At 25.4% G+C, this 21,529-nt stretch overlaps 2 protein-coding genes across 5 annotated transcripts in view; one reads left to right on the top strand and one right to left on the bottom strand.

Moving 5' to 3' along the window:
- Nucleotides 1–5,669: 5,669 nt before the first annotated feature.
- On the bottom strand, nt 5,670–15,965 carry LOC107449729 (PRA1 family protein Jwa). The gene is made up of 4 exons (XM_016065352.3): nt 15,471–15,965; nt 12,752–12,897; nt 9,190–9,261; nt 5,670–6,190 (listed from the first exon to the last, which is right to left on the bottom strand). The coding sequence occupies exons 1-4, from the start codon at nt 15,650–15,652 to the stop codon at nt 6,051–6,053; spliced, it is 540 nt and encodes a 179-aa protein (XP_015920838.1). The 5' UTR covers nt 15,653–15,965; the 3' UTR covers nt 5,670–6,050.
- Nucleotides 15,902–21,529, top strand: part of LOC107449730 (uncharacterized) — a 23,338-nt gene continuing 17,710 nt past the window's right edge. Inside the window, exons 1-3 of one of the 4 annotated variants that reach the window (XM_016065353.3) lie at nt 15,902–16,189; nt 17,786–17,847; nt 20,415–20,565. In XM_016065353.3, the coding sequence (XP_015920839.1) occupies nt 17,790–17,847; nt 20,415–20,565 (209 nt within the window). In that variant the 5' untranslated portion in view covers nt 15,902–16,189; nt 17,786–17,789. Of the gene's footprint in view, nt 16,190–16,581; nt 16,833–17,785; nt 17,848–20,414; nt 20,566–21,529 lie in introns of those variants that run through there. The other 3 variants (XM_016065356.3, XM_016065357.3, XM_016065354.4) reach the window with 3 other exon arrangements.

Below are 21,529 nucleotides of genomic sequence, written 5' to 3'. Positions count from 1 at the left end.
ATTAATAAATATTTATTAAGTATGAAATTTAGTTTTATTTAGTGTACTACTTATTTAGTGTAATAAAAGTTTACTAAACAAGCAGATTTAGCTCCCAATTTTTTTAAAAATTGTTGTAATGTTCATATTTGGCTCTTTGGCTAACAAATTTGCCTACCACTGTCCTAATTTATGTGAGCTTTTAATTTTTTAGTGATTTCTATTACTTTTACTCAAAAAAACAAAACAAAAATGCACTATTCCCAAATTTTTGAAAAATTAGATAAAACGTATTTGTTTAACTCGTGTAGAACGCTAAGGAGAATCGCTAATTGAAAAGTATATTTCTGTTGAGTCAATCTTATGAGTATTTAAATTGAAACACAAAAAAAACAGTAAATGAATTCTTAAAATTTTTCATCAGATCAATATTTATTTTAACAACAATTACTTATTGTCTGCCAACCCATAATTAAAAGTTAAGAAGCAAAATAAGTCACCAAACGAAAGAAAACAGAATATTTAATTATTTTCAAAAAAATATACATTAGTAAGATTTCTAATGAAAAAAATAAAAATTTAGATCTTTTTTATAAAACAAATAATTCATCAAAATAATCATTTCAATTTAAACATAACAGCAATAAAATTACCATAAAATACGACCTACCATCAATTAAATTAAAATTCATACTTACATTCAACATGCTTTTTCATAATTTATAATATATTTTTTTCCAAATGTACTAACATTAAAAAAATAATACAGTCAACTTACAAAATTAATTTTCTTATTACAACTGAGCTACATAACATGGGATTTAAATAAATGCAAGTAGGTAGGAAATCATAGACTAGATAAAAAAAAAAAGAGAAAAAAAAAACACAAAATCACTCACTCAAATAAAAATTAACTAAAATATTTGTAACACAATACACAAAGTTTGTTATTAAAGTACATTCAACATACAGGCACATAGAGATTTATTTCTTAAGCACTGCTTTATGAGTGTAACGAATGTTACGCAACAAGTTTGCAATAAAAATAACTTATCTAAAAACATATTATTCAAATTTATAAAATTGAGAGATCATTAGTAAAGAGAATTAATAAAGTTTTTGAATGTTAAATCAAACTATTTTTAAGTTAAATTTAATTTTACTTCCCACTTTCATACTTAAATAAATTAAAACTCTTGAAATTCAAATTTTAAGTGAGAAATAATCAACTTGATTGGCAAAATATTAAAATTTATTTACAAGAATGTGACTGGTGAGCAAAACTGTACAAATTTAATAAAACTAAGATTTTCTAGTTGAAGATTTGCTTTCAAATTGTTGGGGATAATACATATTTTAGAAACAAAACCAAAAAACTTTTGCAATATTTTAGTATAAAATAAACGGAAAATTAACTAGCTGTTTTCTAATAATTCGCAAACAATCCAAATTTTTAAAGCAAATTTAATAAAGGTGTAGAATCTAAATCACGATTATTGTAAATTGGCTTAAACTTAGCCTCAGACCAATTTTCATGCTTTTTAAGAATAAATTTAAATTTTTGAATTTTAAATTTTAAGTGTTAAAAACTTGACTGGCAAAAAGTTTAAATTTATTTACAAGAATGTCAAATCTACTTGCAAAAAGCTTAATATTTTGTGCAAAAACAATTTAAATTTAATTCAAATGAGACAATTAAGTTGATTAGTTGTTAGAGATAATACCTGTTTCTACATAGGGAGAAAAAAAATCGTAATATTCAAATATAAAATTAGCATGATAAATGAAAAATTAACTATCTGTTTTCTTATTATTCACAGATAATTTAAGCATAATTTGTTATTGGCTACGTGTTTTTAAAGCGTTATGCTAGCACTGCATTAGTCATAGAAATGAAAAAAAAAGTTAATGTTATGCAATATACATTTCTTACTCTTCTCCTGCAATTAAAAATAATTCTTAGTGTGATTGAAGACCTTAGTGGGAGATCTTGCTAATAAACATGATCTTCCTCCACAAAACATGAATCGCTTTTATAAGCAGTTCATCAGTGTTTCTAAGCTTTCTTTTGATTTTCACAAATGTATTAAACGTGTTTGTCTATTGAGTTCTTCAATTACATTTTGAGAAGTTCTCTTATTTATAGTCTGAACACTATAACGCACTTAAGATACAAATATCATATCAGAATAAGTTATTATTTGTCTTGCACAAAAATAAATGAAATAAAAAAGGTCCAAAGTAAAATGCTTTATAAAAAGAATTAATTCACAATTATTTTATATTTCTGGTAAAGATTGAGCATACTAAATACACGGTAATATTCAAGTTATAAACAGTGAAATTACTGCAGTTTCCAACAATGGTTTGTTCAGTTTTGTTGAATAAAGGACGGGCAAATGTGGAAGACAACTACAATTGTACTGGATCACTTACAAAACTATAAAGGAATTAAATTTAAATATAATTATAATAGAAATATTTCAAATAATTATCTTTAAAATAAGTGAACTGCAAATCCAAATATAAAAATATTCAATTAATTATCCTTCAGTTAATTCTAAATCAAAAGTGAAATTTGTTCATATAATTTTCTTTGGATTCACTCTACATACAAGTTGAGAATTATTTTTTTTTTTTCAAAACAAAAATAGTAGTAAACAACCTAGTTTCTAAAATATTTAATTCTGAAAAATATTGTATCAATAAATTTAGCATACAGTAGTTCGCTTTTTGACTTAAGCACTGAAAATTTTCAATCAAGATAGAAAAAAAGTAAAATAAATTCTAAAAGCTCAAAACGAAAGTTAATACATAAAAATTTAATATTAACATGAAATATTATTTGAAGAAAGAAAATAGGTTACATTTTAATTTATAATCAAAATATATTTTAAAAAGATATTAATTCAGAATATCCTACTTATTTTCTTAAATTATTGCCGTATTTTACAATATATATTTTTAACTTACTGAAATATAATTAACATATAAAAATATACTTTTCTTAGCTAAAACCCAAAACAAAATTTTGAAACTTTATATATTTTTTTATTAAAAAAAAAACTCTTAAGAGTACAACATTAGCACAATTTCTGTAAATTGCAAATAATATTTATGTAACAATTTTATGACAGAAAAAATTTGAAATAAATGGATTAGATTGAAGATAGTAGTTTACAACCAAATTTTATAACTTTTAGATGCTTAAACAATAAAATATTCTATTTTCTAAAAGCAATTTTTATTCTGAAAATTTTCTAGTGATTTTCGATTAAATTTAGTTATTTTACATAAATGTAAACTACAATGCATACCAGGTCAGTATCAGTATCAAATGCTAAAATTTTATATCTCAATATAAATTTCCGAAATTTAAACAGAGATAGTGAGATGGATTACTTGATTTGAAGCAAAATAAAAGTTTAATTTTAACAAAATTAAATTTTCAACAGAATTAAATTTTGAACAAAAAAAAAGCTCTAAAATGTTAATAAGCTTAAGTATAGCATTGATTTGTTATGGCACAACTGAGTATTTATATCTCATAAAATTGACTATATTAAATGAAATACACACATTATATACAGTTCTAAAAATATATGTATAGTATATATAAAAAAAAATGAAAGATCAATTTTTGAAAGTTTATATATCACCAATCTATCAACATTTTTTGTACAAATCACATAAATTGAGATAATACTTTGAATTGTTAAATCAATATCACGACATATTTTACTAAGCAAGGAACAAAAAATAATTTCAGCTGCTTTAAAGTCTTGATTTTAATCTCTACAAGGCTTTCTGAAACATTTTTTTTTTGCCTGATTTCAGAGTAATTAAAAATATTATATAAAAAAATACCTAAAATTAATAACAAACTTCTGCTATACAAAAATTGACACTTATTTAGTTTATTCTAAAAATAACAGAAATATTGAGATGAGTTTAACAAATTAAATTAAAAGGATTTAAACATACTACTTTAGGATAAAACTTTTTCTATCATAGAACAAAAACTAATTGAGATTTACTTATTTCAGAAATAATAAAATTCGAATGTGTTATACAAAATGAGATTAAAATAAAAAGGTATACAAAGCTTCATATTTAAATATATTGAACAAAAGTGCATTATTAAATAGACTAGAACAAACAAAAAACAGTTACATCTCAATATTCAAAAATAATATTTTTTCATAATTGTGTCAAAAATAAATCAAACCCTAATCAATATTCATTTTATAAATAATAAAACTTTAATAAGTGATACAGCTGTATTATAAATGAAAATGCTATAAATAAAGTCTGCCATTATTATGGCAGACTTTATTTATAGCATTTTCATTTAATAGATTTCAATCACAGATTTCTACAATCAATATTTATTATTTTAAAAATAATAAAAATCTTGATTTCACACAATTGTATTGAAAACAGAAATGTTGTAAACAAAGTCTGATATATAATTAAAAAATTTGAACAAAAAAAGCATTATGCACTTTTGTTCAAAACTCTAATCTGCTTATATAGAATATTCTACTTATTTTCTCTGAAATTCATTGTCTTATGTTATTATAAATTTTAAACTTGACTTGAACTTACAAAAAAGTGCAAAAGTGGAAAGACAAGAACAAGCAGAATAAAGTTAAACCTTAGACCATATTAAAAAATAGTAATAAGCATTTGTTCACAATTGTATCAATCAAGTCCTACTCAGTATTTATTGAATTTTTAAATAAAAATTTTGATCAGCAACATAGTTCAGTTTAAAAAAAATGTTGCAAACAAAGACTCAAAACTATAAATTTTGAATAAAAGTGTATTATTAAGTATAAATAATACAAAATATAGTTACCCTCAGCTTAAAAACTAAAAATTATTGCACAACCAAGTATCATCGAACACAAGAACTAAATATTTATTTTAAAATAATAAAAGTTCTGATATGTTACTTAAATATAGTTAAAATAAAAATAGTGTAAACTAAGTTGTTTGATAAATAAAAATGATAAATAAAAACATGCTATTAATGTAAATCATAGTTACACCACTTTAAAAAAAAAAAAATTATGTTCAGGAGAACATAATTTATTCCACATCTAATGAGAAAATAATAAGACTTAATCTTTATCTACAATTTTAAAAATAATAAAGACAGTTGAGGCTGAAAATTCAGGAGTCAAAACAAGATTTCTTGTCATGATTCGGTTTTTGGTATTCAGGGAAAAATAATTTTAAATTTGTGAAAAAATAAATTTTTCAAAGTTTATGAAATATGTATCTAAATGAAAACCGCATTTATTTACTATTTTATGTACATTTAAATATTGATGTATAGTAAAAATTAATTTGTCTTTTGTTGGTAGTTAGAAAAGTCATTTCACATACTTTGGTAAATTTTTCAGGAGTGCTTAAATTTGCAATTGTTGAAAATTCCCACAAAAATAAATACAAATTGTTATGTTTATGAGAAAGAAACATTTTGAAGTCGAGAACTTTGTAAAAGATCTATTTAAATTTCCCAGATTTTAATTAAAGGTCTTTTTATGATATTGTGATTTTTGCAATGGGTTCTTATTTAAGATTTGGATTTCTGTGAAGCATCTTACTTAAGACTCAGAATTTTGTGGAAGGGCTTTTTTTTTATGATTCTAAATTTTGCGAAGCCTACTTAAGTACGCTTCTTTTCTTTTCTTAGATTGATCCCTAAAACTAGAATAGGATTTCTATCAAAACATTAAATTAAAAACCAAAGATACATTTTATAACTCGATAAAGTAAAATATGTCGCTAAACTCACACTTTTACTTGTGCAGTAAATCTAGAGATATTAATTAATTCATATAAATGAATCAATATAACTAGGCAGAAAAACTGTACAAAAATAAACACAGCTGACATAAAATATTTTTATAGGTACCATTGCTTTCTGAAATCACTATCAATAGCTACGATAGACTTTTTAGCTTCAATTTACAAACACACATATATATTTTACATTTTGATACTCGAATATTTCACAAAGAGGGTTTTCACAGCAAATTGAAATGATTCAGCACAGCATTTTAGGTGATAATAGAATGTTCTTGCCCAAGCGCTTCTAAAAAAAGACCCATCGGGGTCTTTTTCAAACCAATTGTTTCAATTTTATTGATGACCTTGTTTCGGATATTTCTCAACCGCATCGAGGAATGAATGAATATCACTGAAAAAAGAACAATAAGTTAAGAAAAATTATGGAATTCACTACATAAAACTCATGATTTGAAAGAATACATTTTTTTATCGATTTCAACCTCTATGAATTGATTAATAAATATAAAATATTAATTTTAGAGAAATATAAACTCCTGATTCTGCTTTGAATGTTAGATATAGTGAAATATAGATAAAGTTCATTGCAAAATATATATTAAATTGTTACCTATTTCAACTGTTATGAATAGATTAATGAACATAACATATTAATAGTTATGAATAGATTAATAAATATAACATATCTAATAAATATAATTAATAAATATAACAATGTTATGAATAGATTAATAAACATAACATATTAATTTTAAAGAAACATAAACTCTTGATTCTGCTTTCGTCACCTATTTCAACCTCTATGAATAGATTAATAAATATAACATACTAATTTCAAAGAAACATAAACTCTTGATTCTGCTTTCGTCACCTATTTCAACCTCTATGAATAGATTAATAAATATAACATACTAATTTTAAAGAAATATAAACTCGTGATTCTGCTTTGAATGTTAGATAAAGTGGAAATAAAGATGAAGTTCATTGTGAAATATAATTTAATGGATATGCATAAGCAGATGTTTATAAGAATGTAAAATTATTAGTAGAAGGTCCAATTTCTAATAACTAGTATATTAAGGAGTATAAATTAGCACTTTGCTGTTATCTTAAATTTTAGTAAAATAGTTGAGGTTGGCTACAACGTTTTTGATGCCCTAATGCTCAGAATTTATGGACCCCATGTGCATAATGCCAATCTTTGCAATTACTGACTATAAATAAGCAGAACAGCTAAACTTAAACACTGTAATTTAATATAAATATTCATTGTTCAAAAGAGATGTATCGACAGTGTTTTCCACGCTAGGAAGCACTACAGGCTCTTTACGGCCCACATTTTTGGATAACTATATCCAGCATATTTTGAGGCCATTTGGCTCCACATGTTCTCTATGTTAACTGTGAACAGAGTAAATAATGAAGACAGTAAATAGTGAAGACAGTACATGTATTTGTATAATAATTCTGTACATAAATTGTGAATAAGATAGTAAACATGTGGTTTGAGAGGTAATAATATTCAAATAAAAATCGTTAAAAAACATTTATTACCGTGTCAATAACAAACTATGAAAAAAATGAACTTTGTCCCATTACTCTACTTAAATACTATCACTAACATATGCATGGTGCACTGCTTGCAACAAATAAAAATAAACAAGTCAAAAGAAGTCAAACAGGACTGCCAAAAAAGTGAGTTCTTTCTAAATATTGCAACCATGTCTACTTTTTTAACACTAGATCTATAAATAGCTACAACAAATTTTTAGTTCAAACTCACTAGGATTACTTAACATCATTAAAATCTTATAAAATGCAACAGATCAGAGCTCAGAAATAATATTATTTATTTTGTTTATTGAAAACAAAACTATCGTGTACAATAAGCAGCAAACTTTCTAATGAGAAGTTGGGAAAGTAAGGAGCTAGAAAATTGTTTTTGTTTCAAATGTAAACAAAAATAAATCTTGAGCTTCTTATCTCAATTAAAAAACACCATCAAAATTTCAAAAATCTGTCTAACACTAAAACTTAATATTAAATTTAGAACACTTTGAGCAGAATTTGTTAAAACAATCAATTTTCTGTTTGATGAAATTTCTCTAATCATAGTTTTATTTGAAATTCTAAATAGATTGTATGTGCAAAAAAATGTTAGGATTTTTTTTTATTTTTATAAACAGCAGTAATTATTAGAAAATTGACCTAAAAGGTTTTGTTTAAAAAGGGGAGATAGCTAAATAGTAAAATCATGTAAAATAGTTGAAGTCAGTATTCCCTAAATGCAGTTGTCTACATGAAAATGTCCCCTCAAAAATTTAAATAATTAAAATTGTAGTATATGGATACTTAAAATAAATACTGATTCATTATTATCCTTCAAAAGATCCTATTTTCTAAGTGCAAAGGCTAAGAATGTATTTTATCTCAAATCTTAGGGAGCAGAAAATAAATTTAATACAACAAATTTAAAAAAATAATTTACATTTAAGCTGTAGTAGGAAATCAGTATAGATTTTATCAATATACATCTTTAAGAAGAAAAAGATAATTTTTAGACACTAATACATGCTACATGTTGATTGATAATTGCAATAATTTTTATTTGTTTATTTACAAATGTTTTTTTTTCTTTCCTTTTTTATAATTTTTCAGAATTTTTGACGGCAGACTTTCTTGCATTAAAAATAGTGTAAAGCTGGGAAATTTAAAAACAATTTTACTCAAGGTCTCAATGATTGGAGAATTAATTCACAATTAACAAGTGTAAAATTTTACATATTTTAAAACATTACGTTTTTAGAATATTCATAAAATGCAAAAAATATTTACAAATAAAAACATAATAAAAACTAAAAGAAATGAAAAAAATACCATTATAATACCTTCCACCATAAAAAAAATCCTAGACTTTTCAAAATACTGCAGGTCATTTACATATAACAAATTTTTTAAAGATAATATTTTTAAAAAATCAATAAAGCATTAAAAATAATTTTTCAAAAAAAAAATAATTTTTTTTTGTTTTTAGAACATGAATAAAAAACTAAGTAAATAAAAATAATTTTAACTAAAATAAATCAATTAAGGAAGACAATAGGAATAACAATTCAATTTTCCTTAAAAAAAAAGTTTCTTACTTTATACTTAATATTTCAAAATATTAGCAGATCACTAAAAAAAAATTTTTTTTTAAATAATATTGTAACAGACATTTAGGTATATCAAAAATTACCTAATTAAGTACAAACATATCCTACCAATGTATACATTTTGAACCAGCAGTTTTTAATAAATAATTCAAGCAATGTTGTTAAGCTATAAAAATCAGGAACAAAAGTTTTATACTATTGTATAAAATAAGATGATTCAAAAAATAAAACCTACAAAGAACAGGCAGCATGATTCCAAACAGAAAAATTAGGACCGATCCAAGCATATAGACCACAAAATAACCTCCTATAAATGTAACATTAGAAAATATTAAAATAGTTAATGTTATAAAAAGAAACAAAATATACATTTACATTGCAAAAATATATGTTAAAAGTTCACTATTAAATAAATTGAAATAATTTTCTTACATACCAAAAATACTTTTATGCATTTTACTTTCAACTAAGTTACAAAAAAAGATATAAAAATTTTATTTTTTTGTTAGTAAATTTTTACAAAAATTTTTTAATGCTTTTTCCTTCATAAGATCAATTTTCTATAATGAAAATGTCTCATTCGTACAGATTTCTCATAGTCACTTTTTTTACACTAATTTCCCATGACCAAACAACAAAAAAATTTAATTAATTAAAAATCATTATGTGTAAAATACCAGACTTCCAACTTTCTATGCTATATGAAGAAATTTCCTTCAGCAGCAGGAAAGTTTAGGTTTTAATGTATGATTCTTTGTTTAGTACATTCGAATTAAAATTATTTTCTCTGCCACTATATGTAAATGATTCAAAGCTTCATATAAAACGGCACTTTGTTCCACCGCTCTTGTGGTGAGGCTTTTAAAATGTTGACAAAATTGCACAAAATTATGAAAGTTTTAGCTTTTGACTGTTCAGCTTTCTCTAAAATATAATAAAGAGATGTGATATTTAATGCACTTCCGCATATCATTTTTCTGACAATAAAGCTCTAAATACTTTTTTTGAATAGACTTTTTCTAATTAGTCATTTCTAAAATTTCAAGTCTACAATAAAATTTTAAACAAAAATCAAAAAACCTCTAATCAAGAATTTGAAAACAAATTATTGAGTTGCAAACTAAAATTAAATTTTATTATGCAAAAAATTCCGCACAAAGCAACAGATAAACATATTTACAGACAAATTTTATAACCAGTGTCCAACAGCAAACCGAATTTTTAATTTTTGACTATACAACTCGATAGCCTTGTAATTTTGAACCCAACTCAGAAGAAAAGGGAACTCCTGGATTAAGCACTGAAATAAACCAGCCATTGTAAAGGATTTTTTGAAGAATATAATCTGCTACATGGAGAGGAAAACCACGAAAACCTCGTCATCACTATGTTCGGTGAGAGTGGGCAGCATATAGCTGCCAACAGGGATAGGGACAAATCCAGTAGATGTTTGAAATAACATAAATTTCATGATAATTCTTGCACAATGTACTTAGTATTTTATACATAGGAAATTTTAGGGATTTTTATAGTCATCAAAATAGATTAACTGCAGTATATTCAGTTATAATTAGCATTAAATAAACTTGAAATGTTATGAATTATGTTTACTCATAATTCTGAAGAGTAATAAGCATTTAATTCATCAAAGTTAAAAGATTTTTTAATTAATTTAAAAAAGGTAATTAAAGGTAAAAATATATAAACTGAACAGTTTAGAACAAAAAAGTTTTAAATTGATTTTTATAAATGAGGATCGCTTCATTACGCATTAGTAATATTCATTTAAATATTTAAGCAAGCAATAATCTCTGGAAAATTCTATTTCAAAAGGGAATTTTTTTAGGAAACTTGCTCAAATTTAGGGAATTTTCTAATATGTACAAAAACCATAAGAATTTTTATTAAACCATTAGACCAGGAGAAACTGGCAAAATCCAGATATCAAAATATTTAAGAATATAATTTACGTACAAACCAGTCATTAGAGGGATTCGAACTTGGTTCACCTCATTGGAAGGCAAATACTCGATCTCCCAAGTCTCTCAAGCCAACTCTTTCATTATTTTATTTTATTTAAATGCATATGAGACCAGGAGTTGAAATGTTTAAATCTGAACTTTACTAGCCCATCCACTTTAGAGCCCTTTTCTAACTAAAAATTGCTTTTTAACTTTTTTAATTGTTAAACCAGAGATGTAAGTTTCCTTCATAGTGGGTGAAAAAACAGGAAAACATCACTCTGGAAGCTTTTTTAAAAATAAAAATAAATAAATATCAAACATTAAAAATAATTTTTTAGGCAGTTTATAATTGCAATCTTATTGAAATAATATTAATTTCAAAACTGCTTAATATATCATTTTTAAATAAGTGATAATTAAAAAGCAACAACTAGTTAAAAAAATTTATGAATTTCTTAAGAAATGAAAATAACTGTAATCCACCGATATTTAAGTAAAATAGTCTTAAATATTACACACAGCAAACCTAATTTCATATAATTTTACGAAGAACTGTTCATTCAATTTTAAGAAGAATTTTATGAAGCATCACAATCAAATTTTACATTAACAAATCACATATGATACATATGCACTACGATAAAATAAACCATACGCTGAATTCACAATCACAAATCACATTAATTTTTATAGTCAAGTGCTATAAGACATGAATACTTAAACCAAATCTCAAATGGTAGATTTTAAAATTCTATACAAAACTACTAAAATTAAAGCGAAAATGGTTATTTTTTAAAAAGGTAAATGCAAAGAACTTATAAATTTCTTGTGTTATCTTTCTTTAAATAAACGCTAGTCTCATAATACTTATGAGAATAGCGTACATTATTGCTAAACAATTGTATTGGACTTTTAGTTTATTTTCCATTTTGTGGAGTTTCTTCCAGGATACTGGAAGAAATAGGTTTCTTCCAGACGAATTGTCAATTCTGGTTTAAGTTCTATAAATTTTGTTCTTACTCTTATTTATTTGTATCAAAAGAAATCACTAAATTCAAAATAAATTTAAATGTATATCACTTGCTTATACTAAATCATAAAGAAAACACTAAGTGAAAATGAAGTTTCCCTTCTAAATGAAAGCCATGTCAAAGTGAATTAAGGGGTGCATTTTTATGGGCTTATATGCATGTGATATTAATATCTTTCCCTGAAATTTCTTGGAATAATAACATAAAGTAAATGTTAATTTCAATTTTAGTTTCTCATTTTTTTTATGCATTATTAGAATTAAATATGTCTTACAAAATATAGAAATTGGTCCAAAAATTCAAAAAACAAATAATAATAACTACATAAATATAAAAAAACCGACAGAAATGTACCACGTTTTAAAGCAACTTTTAAAATGACATTTACAAAAAGATTTTTAGAACATATTCATGAACTAGTATATAAGAATAAATTATATAAATTTAAATTTCTTTTTTAAGTAAACTTTTTAAGATTGCAAATTAGCTGAATAAAATTTGATTTCAGATTTTATGAATCAGGAAATTTAATTCTGTACTAAAAATTATAAAAGAACAATTTATAATTTTACAATATCCATGGCCAATTTACAGAAGATAATGATGAAATTCTTAACTATCAAGAATTAGTATCCAGTATTGACCCTGACTCCAGCAAATTTATTCTTGCCTCTAGGAAGCTTTCAACACAAAAACTTTTCATGGAATATATTTTTCTTTTTTTTTTGTAAAAATAAACTTTTCAGCAAATAATAAATCAACACAGATTGAGAGATGTTAGACTTAAATGTAAATGAATTACCAGAAAAAATCACTAGAAGACTGACTACAGGGTGATCTCGTTTGAATTTTGCTGCAGTTCTTTTTGAGTTAGTCACATAGCAGAATAATCCGAAGGCTGCGAGCATTGCTGCAATGCCACAAAGCATTTTAGCAGGATGAATAAGTCTAAAATAGACAATAATATGTTAAAATGAATTCAAAAGAAACATTTAATAAATAATTTTTACAATTATAGACAAAAAATAAATTTCAAATTAAAAATAATATATTGACAATAGCAAAAAAAATTATCTTACAAAACGAAGTTTCAAAAATTATGTTAGCGTTTTCCGAAAAAAGATATATCAATACTGGTCATTTTAGCATACCTGACAAACATTAAACACACTAACCATCTTACATTTATAAAACTGACTTTTAACTTACACGTTTTTTCACTGAGTAAGTTATTTTCTATGTCTATTTCTATATATATGGGCAGTATGTGCAAGGCAACACTGTTTTTTCTTTGTAATTTCAGAAGATTAAAATAATTATTTAATCAAAAGTTCTTATGGGGAAAGAATTACAGAAATCAATTTAGTATTTTTGACAGAAAATACCGCTTTTTGGTTCGGATTTCATTGATTTTTTAAAATGCGTTTATCACAATGTATTTTTTAATTTCCAATTTAATACAAAAACTAAATTCATAATGACCCTTCAAAAGCAGCCTTATTCGAAAAAAATTCTCTCCTAGTATAAAATATTTCTTTCATCACACTTATCAACAAATATAATCAATATATTTGATGAAAATAATTTTTTTTTTCACCATTCTAAGTCTCTCAAAAGGTTAGAACTGTTAGGCTCAGTAGTTAGAATGCTAAAAGGTGAAATAAAATTAAAAAAATAGTAATAATAATTTTAAAATGGCCCTTTGTTCATTACAGTAATTATAAATTAGGCTCAGTTCAGATTAAAATACCATTTCTATTTTAATCATCATTTTATTATTTTCCTAGTAGAAATTGGAAACATANTTATTTATGTGTATTAATTTATAAAAACCACTATTTGATTGACTTATAATAGAAAGGGCGGCAAACTGGAGATCGCCCCGGGCGGCAAAAGTTCTAGGTACGCCACTGATTAAACCTATGTAATTCTTCTCAGTCCATGATACAATAAATATTTTATGAGCCTTTATGCTTTTATATTTATTCGTTGAGAGTTTTCAAAATATTAGATATTTTTGGTTTATCTGGGAGCAGATAAAATAAATTTTTTTTCACATTTTTTTATTAATTTAATTTTCTTGAGATGGAGGCAACAACCATTTTGTTTTACGTTTTAAAAAAATGAGAATTTGTTCTGGCTGCTCTGAATTAAAAACATCAAAATTTAATCATTTATTATAGAAATTCAATCACAGGATCCATAAAACATTGATAACTTATTACTTTCCTCAACATCATTATACATACAATATTCACTGTTTCAATAATAATAAAGAGCAATCTACCTGTAATAATAAATACACTATAAATAATTTTATGAGTAATAGCTAACAAAAAATTGAGCTAATTCCAATTCCTTTTGAATCAGAAATCAAGTGCACACAGAAATTTAACCATAAATATTCATAAATTTAGTAAACATTATTATATTTTCCCCAACAGGTGAAAGTATAAAATTAATGAAGGTAACTTTAGAAATTTTGCTGAGTTTATTAAATATGGAATAACAAAGAGAACGAACACCTTTATTTTAATGGCATGATAAATGGGAACATTACAATCATTTCCTTGATAGCAGAATTTGATCTTTGATAACAAAATAGAAGAGAATATTCAGCGTTCTTTAAAAAGCTACTACTTCCACAACTACACACTAACGAATGTAAAAACTCTGATTAAGTTTAAATGGAAAAATTTGAAAGTTTAATTGGCTTCAAAGGAAGATGAAATTTGGGAAGATTTTCAGTATTGTGATCTGTGGCACACTAATAACTAAGTCTTGGCAACTTCTGAACAGTGGTCTGCAAAAAAGTAAAAAAAATAAACATTACAGAAGGTGACAATTTTGATGGGTATAAGGTGATAATTCCATATCGTGATATGTTGCGCCAATTACAATTGCCAAATAGATTTTAAACTTGAAAATTTTTTTAAAAAAAGCATGTAGATGTCTGTCTGGGGGTGGCTAAGAGTTATACCTTTCAAGTTGATCCCTTTCTGTGATTTTTTCTTTAGTTTCTCGCAGGCCACTGCCCAGAAGTTGCTAAGAGTTGGCGATTATTCTACCACAGATCACAATACGGAAACCTCTGCAGGTATAACTCATAGCCAACCACTGGGCAAATCTCTACATGCCATTTTAAGAAAAATTTCATGTTTAAAATCCATTTAGCGCCTTGGCGATTGTTGTAGTTTGAGCAGCAGATTATGATACGGGGATATCCCTTAAAATTTCCTTAATACTCATGTTAATTACATAAAATTGGCTACTGAATTTTTAAATAACTGCACAAACAATAATGATAATGCAAGTTTGAAGGAAAATGTAACTATCGAATTAGAGAAAAAAAATCGACATCAAAGAATTAAAATAACTAGGAAATACTGAAATAATAATTATTACTTATAAAACATCAAAACTATGCGATTTTAAAGAATAAACTAATAATAAAAATTAATGGAGATTTGGCATTAATATATCGTTTGATTCATTGGTATATTAGTGATACTAAAACTCACCCAACAATAAGAAAAACAATTACAGACATAAAAAAGTAATTTGTCTGGTAGTAGAGTAAATTATTGCACACTCGATTTGCCCATTTATCCATGTCTTTGACATTAGGTATCTGAAATCTTGCTGATTCCAATAAGAAATCATCCAGACTTCTCATAGGTGCAATTTCAACTGAATTAGACATTTTTATGTCAATAATTTTCAACTATGTTGAATTATCACCTTTTTTTATTATTAAACGAAACAATTAAATACTATATGCAATAGCGAGGCAGAAAGTATTATACGGCACATAAATTCTGAAGTATTACAATCACAGCTGTCAATTTCTAAATCGAGCTAGCAAAACAAAAAGTAAAAAGGGTGTGTAGAGTTCTTGTTGCCACCACAAAAAAATATTTTATACTTGTTTCTTAAATTAGTCTTTACTAATAAGGAGAACAATTAAAAATTTTGATTCTATAAATTATATGTCATTCCATATAATTACATAATTTGTTTACCAACATTATGAGAACTTGTTGAAAAATATCGCTTGAGTACATCTCAACTCTAAATTCAAAACAAAACTCCTCCCATTTACCAAATTTGCTACTTCGTTTGTAATCTTAAATTCTTAGAAATTGACTCACTCAATTTAGATCCTTCATTCAGGAAATTTAATCACGAACTTCTTGATAGATTTATTTTTAAACTTGCACTGATCATTAGAAACAAGCAAGTATGGTTGTTTTATTATGTTTTTACTTATATTTATCTTACAAATTTTCGTTAAACGAGTGGTTTAAAGCCACTTGTATATGAAATTTTTTTGTTTAGTTGAAAGTAAACATTACCCATTTTTTTTACCGTTCTGTGTTTATAAAATATTAATTTCAACCTTCGCAATGATTTTTTTATTTTAGGTGTATTTTTTTTTATTTTTGGNATATTTTGTACACGTTATTTATGAACAAGAAATCGGAACCGGTTACTTAATAACTGATATATCTTAACCGATAAGTTCTAAGGAGTAGTCAGGGAATTTGAGCCAATGAGAAGGAAGAGGCGTAAACGTCATGATCCGAGGAAAACTGGTTCCCTCCGCCAGAAACGTAATCTTCCTTCCTCGGCGACTCTTCGCCAACTTGCCGTAGTTATGATAATATCCCCACCCCTTGCGTATCCTCTTAAATTTAGGCCGAAGGTTAATAGATTATTTGATGAAATGTGATTTTGTTCGTGGGAAGTTTCATATGGTTAATGATTTATGCAAACTTGTATTGCTTTTTTTTCTAATGAACTACTAAGGTTCCGCATGAATATTTGAGAGCTCGAAAACATTCGACATAAGGATACAACCTTGAATGCGGATTTCCATAAGAGTAAGTGACGCATATCTAGGAACTATTTCTTAGAATATCACATTTGGCTGAATGATTTTTTTTTTTTTCATTTTAGATGCATTTGTTTTTAACTATTGTAGTTTTTCTCTGAAGACAACTATTTTTAAAACATAATTTTAAGTTTTGAAAAGGGGAAAACCCCTCACGTATCCTTTTAAATTTAAACCGAAGGTAATTGTTCTTATTTTATATAATTTTTTAAATGCATTGACTTGTTTCGTTTGGTATAGCAATTCTAACTTATTTGATGAAATGTGTTTTTGCTCGTGGGGAGTTCGTTTCATATCGTGGAAGTCTCGGATGGTTATTGATTTATGCAAACTAGTATTGCTATCTTGTCTAATGAACTACTTAAGCCCTGCATAAATGTTTTAAAGCTTTTAAATATTCGTCATAAGGATTCAACCCTGAATGAGATTTCGATAAGAATCAGTGACACATATCTAGGAACTGTTAATTGGAAAACCAAATTGTTACCAAGCTAACAGGTTTCAAATTTCTGATTTTTATAGTATTGAAAATACAAAAAGTATTAATAAAAACAAATAAAAAGTCACAACATAAGCTACAGCTGAAATGTGCACAATTGTTATAATATTTAATTAACCTCACATTTTAATCAATATAAGAATTCATTAATGTAGTTATGCAGTAAAAGAATAGATTTCAAGCTAGTAATTTAGTTTGTTCTTAATTTATAATCTACTGATTTCATTTGCCATTTTGTTTTATCACATTTCAAAATTCTGATTTTGGTTTTAAAATCATTACTGGTAAAGTATTGGGACTATTTTTATATAAGAACATCAATATGTAGTGTAGTGCCTATATTTTTATAAATGTATTGATTATCATTAGATATGCTAATGTATATAAAGTGAAATGAATTTTTAAATTTCAAATTATAATGATTTCCAAATTTTATTTTTTAGGAAAATGAGTTGTCTAAGCTTTATTTTACTAGGAGCCGTTTGTTTTATTTTGGCACCTGAAGGTAAATATTTTAATTATAATTTTATAACTTCTGTTTAATTATTCATTTATAAAGAGATTTTTTTTTGTTTAATTCAGTCTGTGTTCAGGGCAATGTTAATTTAATTTTAACTTGGTTTGCATAAAAATAAATTTTAATGATTTTTACTAATAGTTAAATGAAAAAATCTGTGACGATGTGGACTGATGATGAAATCTGAGTAAATTAAGCTTAATTTGTATGTTATTACTTGGATCAAACAATTTTTATTCTATGTGTTTATTTAGAGCAATCAAAAGTTTTTTGCTTATTGTGTATTAAAATTATTTCAAATTTCTTTGAGTATACCAACAAATTTATTCTTTTCATCTTATTCTGGTAGAAAGTGAAAGTTCCACATCAGACAAAAGCAACGGCTTTTCTTTATGATCTAAAAGAATATTGTGTACTTGATAATTTTATAAAACTTTGTAAAGTAAAATCTACAAAGTTATTCCTTTTGAAGGAAAAATATTTAGGAATTAAATGCTGTTACAAACTCCATTTTGAACTTAAAATTTTTCTTTACTTTTTTTATATATAAAATTTAGATTCAATGTTTTTGTTTCTATAACTTTTTATAAAATTCAGAAACTTAAATATCCTTTGACTGCTAAATAAATTTTTTAAAAAAAGAATAAATCATGATCTTAAACTAAAGGTGCACCACCTGCTGCCCACAGACTGCTGCCCACCTGCTGTTCATGTGCAGCCTGCGTGTGCTTTTGAATGCACTAAAAATTTCTTTTAATTTGTTTTTTGTTTAAACATTATAATAAATTTTCTTTCATTAAAATATTTAGTTCAAATTTATATTACTCTATAATAGGGGTGCACAAGCTATGGCCTGCAAGCCGCATGCGGCCTGCGAGAGTAACTTATGAACACAATTAAAAATTTCTCTTAATTTAGTTTTTGTTCAAACATAACTTTTCTTTTATTAAAATATTTAATTAAAATTTATATTACTCTATAAAATGCTTTTTTGCACTTTTATTCTGTAGGCTTCTTTTTGTTAAGAATTTATATCTCCCCTCCCAATATTTCCGTATATATATAAAAATTAATTATTGTGAAAAATGGAAAGTTTTTTAAAACAATGTATCAGTTTTTTAAGTTTTAAATAAATTCAAATAATTAATTTTCTGAAAATATGATAAGTTTACTGATAAAAAAATTTGGTGCTTAGAGCTTACATTAATGTTTAGATAAAAAAATTATCATATTTGCCTCTAACATGATTAAATATGTGTGCGGCCCTGCGATAATCTACGTACTGTACGATTGGTCCTTGACTACAATAAGTTGTGCACCTCTACTCTATAAAATGCTTATATTTTTTTTTCACTTGCACATTTTGCTTCTTTTTGGTTAAAATTTATATATCCTTCCTCCCCCAGTATTTATGTGTATATATATTTATATTTGATAAATTAATTATTGTGAAGAAAGGAAAAAGTTTTTTTAGTTTTAACTAATTAGAAGTATTTAATTTTCTGCAAATATGTTATTAAATTGATAAAAATATTTAGTGCCTAGAACATTAATGTTTAGAAAAAAATTACTAAATATGCTTGCGGCCCTTCATTAATCTACCTTCCGTACAAGTGGCCCTTCACTCAAAAAGGTTGTGCATCTCTTAGTTAAGTTTAGTGCTGATACTTTTTTTTTTAATGAGATAATTTTTAATGTTCATTGTATAACCAGGGGTCTGCTAAACAGAAATTTGAGTCCGTTAACGAAACCTTCACAAAATAATTTATCTTTTAATCGGACCCTTACAAATTTGTTTATCTTCATTATTGTTTTGTTAATCGAATAAACCCTTCCCTCCAGGGGGGGGGACAGAAAGACAAACTAGGTTTCCCTAAGTTTAAATTCCAAATGTAGTATTCTAAGAAAATATTTCTACTTTTACAAGCATCGTGTGCGTAAATCACAATTTTTTTTTGTATATAAATAATTAATCAATTCATATTTATTCATAAAACTAATTAATAGAATATTATGTAAATAAAGATTCATTTCTGGCAATTTTTTAAATAAAATATCATAAATTTAAAAATTGTTTAAGTTTACTTAATGCATAACACATTAAAAGTGATACATTACTAAGTTGTGTTATTTGAAATATATCAATTGAAATTATTAAAAATGTGAGTGATTTTGTTTCTATTATTCATCCGAAATGAATATTTTGTGTTGAACAGTAAAGGCTAAATACCAAATATTTGTATGTTACATCTCTAATTTAGTAGCAGCAATTGTTGAGCAGAATCTTGTATCTATTTACAATTTAGAAACTTCTTGAAAAGGTTTTTAGAAATTTTTGCAATAACAGAACCTTATTTGCACAAATTCACAAAAGCAGGACCTTGGTTGAAAGACTGTGACTTAACACTTATTTTATATTCACAAATTATGAATAGTTTTTTCACAATTTTACAAAAATAGGACTTTTTACGAAATTTCTGGACAGACCCCTGATAACTGTACTTTTAAGTTACAGTTGTCAAAAAAAATTTTAATTTTATTTTTTTCTTTTTAAGTAGCAATGGCTCTGGAGTGTTCACAGATGGGATTAACATCTATGACTTGTCCTTTACCACTTGTGAATGATGACGATGAAATATTTTGTTGCGAAACTTCTGCAAAAGGTCTGCATAAATGTTGTGACATTGAAGAGTTCATGAAACAAAAGTAAGTTTTATCTTGAATTTTGTTGCAAGGCCTTGTTTTTCTTTTTGTAATTTACAAATTTTTCAGAACTAATGGTTCTTCGATTGAAAATAGAAACGTTGCATAACCAAAAATGAAAACATTACATTTGTAAATTCTTATATTGTTTTTTATACTCACAAATATTTCAAAACCACACAATCAGTATTGAGTATATCGGCAAGGAGTTTTAAAATCAGATCATAGCTCAAAATGCTTATTTACACGAATGGAGCCAAGCTTCGAGCTATGTCCAGGTTTAAAGACTTATCAATGATATACTAGACATTCTGCATTCTCTATTTTTTACATGTCTTTTTTAAATCCTATTTAAATATAGTAAAGGTTTTAAGTTATGAAAAGGAATTGATTTGATAAATTATCACAGTAAAGGTGGAAATTAAAAACCAGAATGTATAATAAAACCAAAAAGTTGTGAAAGGTGATAACTATAAATTTCTTTCTATATCATTCAAAAAGTGAATTATTTTACAATTTATAATTTTTTTCACTGATTTTAAAAATAAGTCACAATATTTTTATAACATTAATATTTAATTTTTCACAAAAGGTCTAAAACTATTAATACTTATAACTGTAATTATGAATTTATATAATGTATATTTGTATTGTAAAGTTTGTTGAAGAATGAAATGCTGAAAAAATGCTTTATTCAGGGTATACATAATAAAATAAAATTGTTAATGTTTTTATCTTCAAAATTGATAATGATCCTTTAATAAAATTCTAAGTATAATTTTTTTTTATTACTTTGTTTGGTTTCAAACAAAATTTCTGAGGCAGAAAATTTTTATTGTGTTTAAAGGCATTCATAGATGTTGTATTAAGTTCAAGCAATCATTGCGTAGGGGAAGCGAAAGACTGCAATTTTTTCTTATAACCTATTTTTAATTAATGTAAATAGTAAATCTAAAGCAAGGCCTCT

The sequence above is a fragment of the Parasteatoda tepidariorum genome, chromosome 7 (assembly GCF_043381705.1).
Source record: "Parasteatoda tepidariorum isolate YZ-2023 chromosome 7, CAS_Ptep_4.0, whole genome shotgun sequence".
Taxonomy (NCBI): Eukaryota; Metazoa; Arthropoda; class Arachnida; order Araneae; family Theridiidae; genus Parasteatoda; species Parasteatoda tepidariorum.
This window is presented reverse-complemented; position numbering and strand designations above follow the sequence as displayed.